The sequence below is a fragment of the Typopeltis vanoorti genome, chromosome 8, assembly GCF_054136105.1.
Source record: "Typopeltis vanoorti isolate ZY-2024b chromosome 8, IOZ_Tvanoo_1.0, whole genome shotgun sequence".
In the NCBI taxonomy this organism is placed as follows: Eukaryota; Metazoa; Arthropoda; class Arachnida; order Uropygi; family Thelyphonidae; genus Typopeltis; species Typopeltis vanoorti.
In genome coordinates, this window is record NC_143556.1 from 33,888,820 (window position 1) to 33,902,567 (window position 13,748).

The 13,748-nt window shown below is 35.1% G+C and overlaps 1 protein-coding gene across 3 annotated transcripts in view; it reads left to right on the forward strand.

Annotated features, from left to right (window-relative positions):
• The window catches only part of Sin1 (SAPK-interacting protein 1), a 316,670-nt gene that overhangs the window by 213,667 nt on the left and 89,255 nt on the right, over positions 1-13,748 (forward strand). For all 3 annotated transcript variants that reach the window (XM_090397180.1, XM_090397182.1, XM_090397181.1), the window contains one exon: positions 8,684-8,848. In XM_090397180.1, the coding sequence (XP_090253306.1) occupies positions 8,684-8,848 (165 nt within the window). The remainder of the gene's footprint in view (positions 1-8,683; positions 8,849-13,748) is intronic.

A 13,748-nucleotide genomic window follows, 5' to 3' on the forward strand; every position in this document is an offset into this window, starting at 1 on the left:
GAACCTTCATATCTATGATCTCTCTAACTCTCATCCTAAGTTAAAATTGGTTTGAACAATGTCTTGTATACAGCTACTACTCTGTTGTTGTGGCTAATTTTTTTTCCTTATTCCATATAAATTTATCCAAGTTCTCTCTGCCACCCAGCTTATTTACTTGGTTATCTACTTCCATATTTATTTTGACATCTTCACTAAACGTTTACCTGAATAGCTGAAATATTTTACTTGTTCTATAGGTTTAGCACGTGCAGTAAGTTTGCTACTTTCTTTCTTTTTTATTTTCATAGATTTTGTTTTCATGCTACATTTATTATAGCAGATTTATTCATAGTTTTTCTGAGGCTTATAATGGATTTCTTAAGAATATAACAACATTCTCCATAAAGACCTGAATTTAATATTGCTGATTGATATCAGGCTTCAGCACTTTCCTTCAAAATGTATGCCATATATATATATATATATATATATATATATATATATATATATATATATATAAAAATAAGAATGGGGATAATATGTACCCTTATCTTACACCTGGTTTCACATCAAACTAATTTCTTATGCATCCTGTTCTTTCTGCTAGCTATAAATATAAGATATACTTTGCTGTATATAATGTCCCATTATTGTTGTTGTTATTATTATTGCATCTTCAGACTCATCATGGGAAGTTCATTCAACTGATAACATGTTTATCATACCGAATCTTAAAATCTGTAACACCCCTTGCATTAACAGCACATTCTGGTAATGTGGTAGTCCATTCATTGACAATTCTCCATGTAAGAAATCTACTCCTAACACCCCCTCTTTACCACATTCTTACATAACTTCCAGTGATGGCCTCTAGTTTTTTCCCTCTCATCTTCTACTCCTTTTATAATCCTATCTGGATTAATCAGATAAAATCCTCTCACTAACTTAAATGTATATATCCATAGCTAACATTCCATAGTTCTGATATTGTTTTAGTCCCTCTTCTCTGGACCTTCTCCAATGTTTCTACATCACATTGAAAACCAGATGAACAAATCTGAGTACAATGGTCCAAGTGTAGTCTGATCACTGCTTTATACAGTGGCAAACAACCACCTCCTTACATGTTAGAGTACTTCTTTCACTATGATGTGCAGTGATTGCAACACTTACAATATGCTTTCTAAACTTCAGTCTACTGTCAACCATCGCTCCCAAATCTCTAATCTCATCCACTTCCTGCAGTACGGCACCATCAATATAGTGCACAGCCTTATATTTCTGCACTTCTAAATGCAACACCTTGCACTTCCCACTCACTTGTCTGAGTCAATTCTAATCTAAAAGTCTATTCAAATCTTCCTGAAGGGAATTAACATCATCAGTGCTACTTATAATTCTCCGCAAATTTGCATTATCAGTAAACAACTGAAGATTCCCAGTCACTCCACATGTGACTGGGGATCTTCAGTTGGGGGATCCAAGAACAGAACCCTGGGACATACTACTGGTTACCCTCCTTTTTTGTGACAATGCTTCATCATACACATTTGCTAGTATCATTCAGAGAGCCAATCTCCAATCCATCTAACCAATGTAGTATCTATTCCCATCATCTGCAGCTTGTACATCAATTTATCATGTGGAAATCTATCAAACACTGTGCAAAGTCCAAGAATATCACTGTATATGATTCACCCTTATCTAACACACTTGTTACCTTTTCATGAAATGTAAGTAAATTACTAAAACAGGACCTACCTTTTACAAATCCATGCTGATCATCATAAAGAATGATATTTCTATCAATCTGTATTCTATTCCTTACCAATCCTTCCAACACCTTTGACTACAACTATTATGGATTGCTGCTATTATGAGAAGGACACTGACCTGCAGAGATAAGAGGGTTATCATTCCGTTGTATAAGTCTCTGATCAGACCACACTTGGACTATTGTTCTCAGATTTGGTCCCCAGGATTTGAAGGGGATAAATTAACTGTGGAAAGGATACAAAGACGGATGACAAAGATGGTTTCAGGACTGCACAAGGATAGTTATGAGGATTGGCTGAGAGAATGTGAACTGCAGAGTTTGGTGGATAGAAGAAGGAGAGGTGATATGATTGAGACTTTTAAACTGTTGAGAGGTGGTTACGGGGTTGACACTGGGGAGTTCTTTCGCTTGGTTGATCAGCGGGAAGGAGTGATGACAAGAGGCTATCCCTGGAAGTTACGAAAGGAAACTGTGAGCAAGAGGGTAAGGAGTGGTTTCTTTGTGTGGAGGGTGGTTGAGCCGTGGAATGCATTGCCTGATGGAGTGGTGGGAGCGAGAACGGTCAGTGAGTTTAAAGAGTGGTATGATAGACTTTGTGTTTCTCGGGGGGACCTTCCCTCGATGAGTCTTGACAGACTTTGTCTTAGGAAGGACCTCCCTCGAAGAGTCTTTTGACTCCTTGGAGGCCTGAATAATAATAATAATAATAATAACTGTAATTATACAGACTGGTCTGTATAATTGGAAACTTCTGTCCTAGAGCCACTTGTGGAGTGGTACTATTTTGCCTTCTTTCAACTTTAGGAACTATACCTACTGTAAGACTTTCATTAAATAACTAGGACAAGGGCATAGCCAACTGTTGTGCACTTTCCTTAAGAATACATGGTGATATGTCATTCATTTCCACAGCCTTATAAGCATCTAACCCAATCAACACCTGATACACTTCTGATTCTTTCACTTCCAATTCTCCTAATAATTGTCTCCTTTCTTTATATTGCATCACATCATTTACACCAGTATGATATACTGGTGTAATACTGATAAAGTGCTCAATCAATAATTCCACTATATCCTTTGCAACTGTTATTCTGCTGCCATGACTATCCATCAGTGTCAACCTGCTATAATTATTCTTTCTCTTGCTTGCCATATAGCAGAAAAATTCCCTTTAGTTAACCTTAGCCTGACTAGCCAATTTCCTCTTATACTGTATCCTTTCTTTCTTTACCATGCTTGGCACCTTTGTAGCCTGCACTTTATACTCTTCATGGATCCGATCACCACCAACTGTCTTGTACATCTTCCATACCATTTCCTTTTCCAACACTGCTTGCTTGATTTTACTGTTCATCTATTTCAGTCCTACTCCATTTACTCGCTTAACCCTTTCTATGCAGTTATACATTGCTTGTGTCAGATACTGCCTTGTGAATTTCCATGCACTGTCAACATCTTTTCTGCTCAGCTCATCTACCGAATGTACCGATGCTGACTACAGAGCTTCCTATAATCACCCGCTTTATACTTCCACATATATCTGTTTTTGGCAGTAATAACCTTTTCTTGTTTTACCACTTTCTAAAGAAATATGTCATGATCACTCTTACCAACTGGCCTCAGTGTCAACACCTCATCAACAACTACATCTTGTGAAGTTGCTTCAGTCGCATGCTGCTTAAGATATTTATCTCTTGGAAACTCAACAAACTCACTCTCCTTGTTCCCATATACTATCTCCTCCTTCCATTCTATATTTCTGTAATTAAAGTCTCCCATCAGGAGCATCTTTTTATGTGCCCAACCAATTTGTTCAAACATTTCACAATCAGTGTTCTCTACATTTCCTGTCCTATAACAACATCCTATCAGATATACTAGCCTGTTAATTTCAACTTCACACCACACAGATTCAAAAATCTGTGCATGCACTATTCCACACTTTTGTGACTCAATTCCGTTGCAATCATTAACACCCCCCCCCCCCCCCCCTCTCTTTTCATGTTCCTATGCTTCCAGAAAATTATATATATCCTTCAATTTGTATTCCCAACATCACATCCTCCTCAGACAACCAAGTTTCACTTATTCTAATTATCTTTGGGCATACTGACTCAATTAATGCAACAAACTCAGCTCTCTTGTTTCGAATACTCCTTGCATTTTGTTTTACAAACAAAACAATGCCTGTGTCTTTGAGGCCATTCTACGAGCACCAACATTATCTATTCTAGCTGCTATACAACAGCTCTCTCTCTCTCTCTCTCTCTCTCTGGTCTGACCATTCCCATTTCCTTGATTCTGACTCTGATTTCCATTCCTACCTGCCTCATCCTCACCTTTATGCATTCCATCACCTTGTGATGCTGCAACTACATCTTCAACCTTCTATCCATTTTTCCTTCTGTTATATAATTCATTTAGTTGGACTATCCTGCTTCACAGTAGACTCTGATCATTTACTTCATTAACCTCTTGATTCTGTACCTTCTCAGAAAACAATAGCCTTAATAAATGCCCAACACCAAATCCATTTATGTGCAATCCATCAACTTTAAACCGTTCCAACTTTCCTTCAAATCTATGAAAAAAAATGACTCCATAAATTTTCAAACTGAACCCATTTACTTCACACAATTCAGAAATCTTACTATTCATTATCTCTGCTCTCCTTCTCAATTCACTATTGTCATATCTGAGCCACATGCTAACGACTTTTCCAACAACACTATTATCCTTTACTTGCCACAACAACTTCCTCAAGTCTCTATCACATTCTTTTTTTCACCAACTAAGTTATTAGTGCCCAAGACTACCACTAATTTTGATGACTGCTCTTTCCTTTTATGCAATACATCAGCTGTTTGTTTCATTGTTCCACCAGGAAAGCATGTTTTGTTCACTTTATTAGTCATCACACCTCTAATGATGGAATCCCCATACAATGACATATGTCTGTCCTTTGACTCTTTCTTCATAATACTAACTTCTTTCTCATTCTCATCAGCCACTCTCTTCTTTAGATGTTTAATATTCTCTTCCAGATGTTTCATTTCACTTTTACTAACTCTTGCCTAAGCTCTTTTACTATGGTCCTGACTCTTGCTCACATTTGTAATCACTCTAATCCATCAAGACACTTTTCACATATTTAATGCTTTCCTTCTTTTCATTTACCCAAACAGTTCACAGTTCTTTCATATTTTGCAGTGCATACATATAGCAGTTTTTGCAATGTGCAGACTGTGAAAAATCCAAGGCAGAACTTGATCTTCATACTGAAGCTTTCCATGCCACTAATGTGCACTTCTTTATGGACGCCATTTTCAGAAGCAGAAGCAGTAAGAACAAACAAGTAGCAAAGCACAATATAAACAACAAAAATTCCAACAACAACACTTGTATCCAGACAGAAAAAAATGTAGCAGCATTTGAGATAAAAAGCTATGTTATATGCTAATTAAAAAAACACTTTTTTAGCACATCTCAAATCTATGCTACATTCACTTGCAACACTCAATTATACAGACAGACAATTATATGATTTACATCATATAATTGTCTGTCATTTGAAGAGTTTTTTTTCAACTTTTTTAATCCTAACACATTATCATATGCTTTTTCCAGACCTACAAAACTTAAATAGAGCCTTGTTATATTCTCATGATTTCTCAATTATTTGTTTTAGCATAAAACGTCTGGTTTTAACATTTTCTATTGATCTGAACTCTGTTTTCTGTAACCTGAGTTTCTCTTCCACAATTTTTTAGCCTCTTCTCAACTATGCTTGCATAAACCTTATCTGGAATACTGAATAGAGAAATTCTTCTGTAATTCCCACATTCAGTTTTATTTTCCATTTTTATGTATGAGTGCTGTGAGAGAGCTTTACTCCAATCATTCATAATTAAACTTTCTCACCATGCTTCTGAATTATGCAGTGTAGTCACTGTAAAACTTTAGGGTCTCTTATATGAGAATTTGTTGAATATTATCAATTCAAGTTGCTTTTTTCTCATTTTATATTTCTGACAAATATAAAATGAGAAAAAAGGTAATGACCGCATTCTGCCTCAATATTGTCTATTACTGTGCTGTCACTGATTATCTTATTTAAATTTTTCAAAGTATTATTTTTTCTAATATTATGCTTTTCTTAATATTTTGCCACTTTTCTGATATTCCTTATGAATGGTTTACCGTAACTTTTGTTTAGCTCCTTTTACACATAATATTTGTATAGATTTAAAAATCGAGACATAAATGGAAGACATATATATTATTAAATAATTATGGATGTCGCATAAAATTTTTTATTTGTAGAGTTTTCAGCTGTGTTTCATAGTCATTTTCAATACGTTGCCCACAAAAAGAGAGAAAACAATTAAATTGAAAGTGTGATATTATATGTGCTATTGACTGCACAAAATTCTACACAAAAGCTATTTTCTTCTGGAAAGACTGGATAAAAAAGCTGTATACAGTAAAAATGCTATAAAAAGCTATACTGTGCAGGCTATTAAATGATGCACTTTGGTGATAGACTTTTGAAAAGTGGTCACTCAGTAACTCTACTATTATATCTGATTTGGTCACCTCAATACCATCAGCACCCACTAATGTTATCCTTTCAAAATCATTCTTCCTTTTACTTGCCATGTATACAGAAGAACTCTTTGGAATTATCCTTGATCCCCTTGGCTAAGGTCTTCTCATAATCTGATTTAGCTTTTCTTACTATGCTGGTAACCTTTCTAGCCTGCACTTTGTACTGGTCATGAATGTACTGATCACCTTTCTCCTTGTAAATTCTCCATAACATTTTCTTTTTTTTCTTTGAGGATCAAGCCTGATACTACTACGCATCCATCTAATGCCTACCTGATATGCGCGCGCGCACACACACACACACACACACACACACACACACACACACACACACACACACACTACTACGCATCCATCTAATGCCTACCTGATATGCGCGCGCGCACGCACGCACACACACACACACACACACACACACACACACACACACACACACACACACACACACACACACACAAAACTTGATTGCAAATAAATTGCTAAAACAGGATACCCTTTACAAATCCATGCTGACCATCATAAAGAATGCTATGTCCATCAACCCAATCCTTATTCTATTCTTAACCAATCTCTCCAACATCTTGACCACAACTGCAGTTATACAGACTGGTCTATAATTAGAAACTTCTGTCCTAGAACCATGCTTGTGGAGTGGTACTATTTTGCCTTTTTTTCCACTCCTTAGGAACCCTACCTACTGCAAGACGTTCATTAAATAACTAGGTCAAGGGCATAACCAACAGTTGTGTACATTCCTTAAGAATATGTGGTGATATGTCATCCATTCTCACAGCGTTATTTAACATCTAACCCAATTAACACCTGATACACCTGTGATTCTTTCATTTCCAATTCTCTTAATACTTGCCTCTCTTCTATATATTGTACTGCATCATTTACGCCAGTATGATATACACTAATAAACTGCTCATTCAATAATTGAGCTATATCCTTTGCGACTGTTATTCTGCTGCCATGACTATCCGCTAGTGTCAGCTTGTCATAATTATTCTTTCAATTGCTTGCCATATAGAGGAAAAATTCCCTTCAGTAAACCTTGGCCTGACCAGCCAATCTCCTCTCATACTGCACCTTTTCTTTCTTTACCATGCTTGTCACCTTCCTAGACTGCACTTCATGCATCTAATCACCACTGCCAACTGTCTTGTACCTCCTCCATAGCATATTCTTTTCACTCCTGCTCTATTTACTTGCTTAACCCTCGTTATGCAGTTATACATTGCTTGTGTTAGATACTGTCTTGAATTTCCATGCACTGTCAACATCCTTTTTCCTCAGCTCATCTACTCAACATAATACACACACAAAACTTGGATCAGTTATCAAGTCCACTGTGTGTTTTTAAACTGAGGTATAATTGGCTAAATAAGTTACCAGAGTACTTGTAACCATCTTTTCTTTGATCTTGTAAAATGGCACTACAAGAATTGCTTATACCTCAAAACTTAGTTAATTTAATGCCTGATCTTTTTGGAATCAGCTTTAATGCCTTATTCTGATGCTGACGATACTGTGTGATTTACAGTATCGTTAAATGCAATCTAAAGTTATTGATTTATATAATCAATTTACATATATATTTATCTGACAAAGTCAGCTATCAAACAATAACCCTTTATTAATATGATTACCTTTATTACACATGCTCATTAAAGTTTAATTTGAAATGGAAACAATAATTAATTTAAGCAACTTTAAAACGATGTAAGAGCTCTTCACACAAAGTCTGTAGATAATTTTTTTTTTCATGGTTTAGAGTTAGAATACATATGGGGGACTGAAAAGTTCTGATAAACAACTAGAACAAAAATTATATTAAAGCAACTGATATAACCACAAGAAAGAACATATCTTAAAACCCTTAACCCCCATGTTTCATCAAATTGCAATATTTTGTTCTTTTTTCTTTTAGGATATATAAGAAGATGTCAATTCCTTCGTAGTGATTATCACAACTTTTCAGCACACCCTCATATATGAAAAACCTTTTCTTTTGCACTATTTCATTATTCGTCTTCAGTTTTTCCATGCAATTCAGATACTGCATGATTTACAGTATCATGCTGGCTTGGGTTATTGCATTCTGTGTTGTCTCTCTAAAGAAACCAGTGAAAAAAATGCTAAACAATCTCAGCCATTTGTTTTCTAATCTTGAAATAAATTTTAGTTGTGCAGGGAGGGGGTCATAGGAAAGGAGGATATTTAATAATTAAATATTTTAATACTTTTATGATAGTTTTGGCTAGTTCATTCAGTCTGATTTTGCATTCTTTGCTTATTTCTATTTTCAAGACCAAATGTTGGATACTATAGCCTTCAAATAGCAGAAGAAAATGGTGAAGTAGATGAAGATTTTCCTAGCTTAGATCCAAAAGAGCCCGTATCTAAATTTGGTTTTCCAGTGTTAGCACTTGTAGAAAAAGAAGAAGTGGAAGAATGTACTCCTGTTGTAACAGTGTAAGGAATCTTAAAACATTTATACATTACTTTTGGAATTCATGTTTTGAATCATTTATCCATTTAGCTAGGAAAATGTGAATAGATTATTTAAAAACAAAATTCATAAACTATACTTAATTCCTCTCAGATGATCATATTCTTATTATTGGTGTTTTATTTAACTTTATAATCAATATAATAAATATCTGACTCTTAAATCAGAGAATAAAAAATACTATACAGGGTGTTCGGGATAAATTTGACAGTTTCGTAAGGAAAAAGAAAATCTTCTTTGTATCTATTAAATTTAATGAATTGACAAAAAAACATTACAGGCAGAGTTAATTACAATACTATCAACAAGATTTACTCAAAATAACCACCATTAGCATCGATCACAGCTTCAATTCTGCTTCGGAACCTCGAACAAGCTGATGCTACAGTCTCCCTGGGAAGGGCCGCAAAAACTGTTTTAATTTTATCCATTAACTGGGCTTTTGTATTACTGGAAGTGCGATTGGTGTCTTTTTCAACTGCGCCCCATACAAAATAATCCATGGGGTTAAGGTCTGGGGAGTTTGGAGGCCAAACATTTGGACTGGTGAAGTCGTAGAAATTTTCAGACAACCATTTTTGACTTTTCCCAGAGGTGTGGCAAGGGGCCGAATCCTGCTGCCATACATACGGCCTACCATTGGCTACCCTTGTTATCCAGGGCTTGACTACAGTTAGCAACTCCACGAACAAAGCCCGAATTCCAATGCCAGGGTTCTTCAACACCTGTTCCTGCAGATTTGCGAGGAATTCTGCTGTACGAACGCAATCAGATCGTCTGCTAGGGATCTTTCTTCTTGCTACATCCTCGTAGTCACCATTGCAAGTCTCTAGTTCATGCCTGATTGTTTTTACTGTATTCAGGGAGTATTGGGCAGCAGTCGTAATATCCTTATTTTGATGGCGGGCACGAATCATCATGATACAAGTTATTCTCTTCCATGATTCAGGTGGGTTCCAGCTATCCATCCTTTCTGACATCTTGTATATGAATGAAGAAGGGTCCAAACTTTTAAATGAAGAGAAGTGTGTGTTAATACATGTAACTTACGGAAAAATATAATTAATTATAAATATGTCAAATTTATCCCGAACACCCTGTATATGTGAAACTTGCAGTATGTTTCTGGCATACTTACACAAACATACACACACACTTGCAGTGTGTGCATGTTTGTACTTGCATGCATGCATGCACACTGTGTTTATTTATCAAGTTGTAGTAATAGCTATAGGTAATTCATTTAGTTTTGATGAAAACAGGGCATTATGCTTTGAAAAGGAGACATATTAACGTGCAGTAATTATGTGGGAAAAAAAATTTCTCTGAAAACATTGTTAGTTGCTTAATTAAATCAGTGCCATCTTCTAATTTTGTATATATAATACAGTCATCCCTTGACTTACGTCGGTGTTCTCTTCCATCTGGCAGAATGTAAGTCGATACATTTAAATCAACAGAATTATAGAGGTTAGGGACTTAACTGTAATAAGCATACTGTTATTTTAATTTTTAAACCTCATAAAGCTGTACTATGCATTACTGCCACTATAAAACAGGAAAATAATGACCCAAATCTTCCTCCACAATCACATCTTCATTACTTTCCCTATTGGAAGGACCAGGCTGTGGCTCTTCTGGTGTAACCTTTTTTTTTTTTTTTTGATGAAAATGTCCAATGTGCTTTGCTTATTCCTCGTCTTCTTTTCATCATAAATTTGTTTATAGCAAGCAAATGCATCATGTACTCTCCTTTCTATATTATATTATTTTATATTTCTATATAGCATTCAATATTGAATGCTAGCAAGTAGTGTTCAATATTGGGGTCCATGTCTTCAGCCATTTTGAGAACATCGCTACTGGCAGAGAACATTTCTGCAAGACCTTTCACTGTGAATTGTTTAACTACCTCTTTTTGTTTCTCTTTTCCCTCTTCTTTTTCTCATTCTTCCTCTTCTGCAATGTGTTGTTTCTCCATTTCAACCAGTTCTTCATTGGTCAACTCTTCAGGGGGAAATTTCTATGAGTTGAATTATGTCGTCATCATTCACTTCAAGATTCAGATTGTTTGCTAGGCCTACTATTTCTTCACTCAATTTACAAAGGTCTTCATTTTTCTTCAAAACTTCCAAAATCATGCACAAGCCTTTTTAATATATTTTTCCATATGCCACTCATATACATTGAGAGGTCATTTCATCCCAAGCCACAGCAATATTTTTAATAGCATGATAAATATTGAATGTTTTTCAGAATTGCACGAGAGTCTGATAATTTCCTTCAGTGGCAGAAATGGCTTATGAAAAAATTTCTCCATAGAGAATAAGCCTTAAACACTGCAAGAACTCCCTGATCCATCGGTTGGATCAATGAAGTAGTGTTTGGAGAGAGAAACATGACCTTGATCTTGGGGTAAAGATCAGCGATGAATTTTCTATGATCTTTTAATTTAATTTTCTATGAATTTATTTTTTAATTTTCTATGAAAATGTTTAACTTTTTCTTCTTCTTCAGGTACTTTGAGGTAGATGTTCAAAAACAATAATCTTCAAGTTCCAATTTTATGTTTGGTGAAAATTGTTCAGATAATCTTCGAATTGCTCTAATTCTTCACTTTTCTGACCAAATAATGAATGCATCATCACCATAAAATAGCCAAGTTTTTGGTTTTTAAGAATTTTTTGATTACTTTCTTCTTAAAAATTTTTCACAAATAGGTTTCATCAAAAACCTTTGTCAACAGAGCATCCAACCTCTGTTCCACACAAACTTCCCTTAGAGGAACTTTGCCTTTATTCATCGAACTTTCCTATCCAATCGCAATGCCAAAATGATCTACAAATTTTCTGTCCTTTCCACCTCCTCACATGCTGCTCAACATAAAGACTATAATAATGCCATTATTATTCCCTATATCTGGGGTACTAAAAAAAAAAAAGCCAGAACTTTAATAATATAATCTCTGGACTGCTTTCAAGCTTAATTTGAAGTTCTCTGCTCTCTCAAGGATCCACTTTCTCCCCTGCCTGTTCCAAGTGTTTACAAGGTTCCTTGTTCTTATAACTTATCATATTATGGTCAGACTGGGAGATCTTTTTCTGCCCTCAAAATTTTATTAGTAAACCTGTAGTACATTTGTGCTGTGGGTAGGCTAAGGATTTTTTTTTTTCCCATTTTTATCAATTTTATATATTGTTTTTATAATTTTTTTATTTATTTTTACATAGTCCAGAAACCCTGCCCTAGAGAGCAAACATGAACTTTTTTCAAGCCACTTGAGGCCTCCAATAAGCAAGGTGGTAGTCTTAGACTGGGAGATGATATTCATCTCCCACCTAAAGACGATCACAAACATTCATGTCCACAGCAGGATTCGAACCCACGACCCATTGGTTGGAGAGCAAGTATGCTAACCTCTCCCAGCCAGCCAGCTGGCTTCAATCTTAGCATCTGCCTAGATAAACACAAAAAAATACATCTGCCACCACAACTATGGTCAATCAAGTCTAGCTGACCCTGCCTTTGGATACTTTGTGCAGAATTAGCTGGAAGAAAACTGTTATGCTCCATCACGGTAAATACAAACTTGAATGCACAAACTTGAAAGACTTTTTAGGCTGATTTAAAAAATCAGCCTAATCTTAATAAATATGGTTGTGTTAATCTTCCCAAGATTTGGGAAATTAATTCTTAGGCCTCCCATTGAACAACTAAGGCTAGCCAACAGCGTCCATTGAGGGCACTCTTCACTTTAATCTTTCTATATGTAAATTAGGCTTTATATATGTAATGTAATTAGATTTCATATTGTTTCTTGCATGCTTTTTGTGCATGTTATTAAAATTATAACATTGTATTGTTGATGATGTCTCTGTGACAGTGATGAAGTATTGAAATGATTAAACCTGCTGTTTAATTATTTATCTTTATGCTGTAATTATTCTATTAAATTTCATTATGAGGGTAAACCTGCATCTAAGCCTAAATACACATTTACTGTTATTTAAATAAAATTAATTCTCTTTATTGATTATATGGTCTCTATACTAGAAGTCAAATGAAACCTAAAATATGTTATAATGTGATACAACATGTGTCTCTGTCATGAATTGCATTTTTGTTATAGTAGTTTATTGTAACGGGACAAGTGTATTGAAAGTAGCTAAGAAATTATGATACTCACTCATAACGTTTGTTTTTGATCTTTGTGCAGTCTTTTGATTGCTTTAGTTTGGTATCTTTGCTATTTGTTTTATCTTATATATTATAATGTTTTAAATGCTTCATAACTTAAATGAAAGAAGAATTCTCAGTTTGGTTTCATAATTTCTTCCAGCAGGTTGTTACACTGCACTGATTCACTATTGCTAACATACTATCTCTTGCAGAAATAGATGCAATAGAACAATGAAGTGTTGCATGTTATTCTGTTGGTTCCAGATGTCTGACTATGCAATATTTATTGCTCAGTAAACATGGTATCTTCTTCTTCTAACATGGATTTTAGGTCAGGGGGCCTGTTCTGGTCTCATGCCATCTCTTTCTTGGTCTTCTGATTCTTCTTTTTCCACTTATTTTATCATCATCATCATCATCATGCATATCAAGATTTAGGCCTAGTGTGGGCTGTTCCGGCCTTAGAAGTCATCATTGAATCTTAAGAGGACATCCTGGTTTTCTTTTTCCTGATGGCTTGTATTTTAAGGCTGTTTTGGTAATCTCTCTATTTTCATTTTTTGAATGTGTTCCATCCATTTATGTTTATATTTTTTAATTTTTTCTATTACTGATTCTTGGTTTAATTCTTTCATAATTTCTTCATTTCTTTTGTAATCAAATAGAGTATACTTTGCAGTTTTT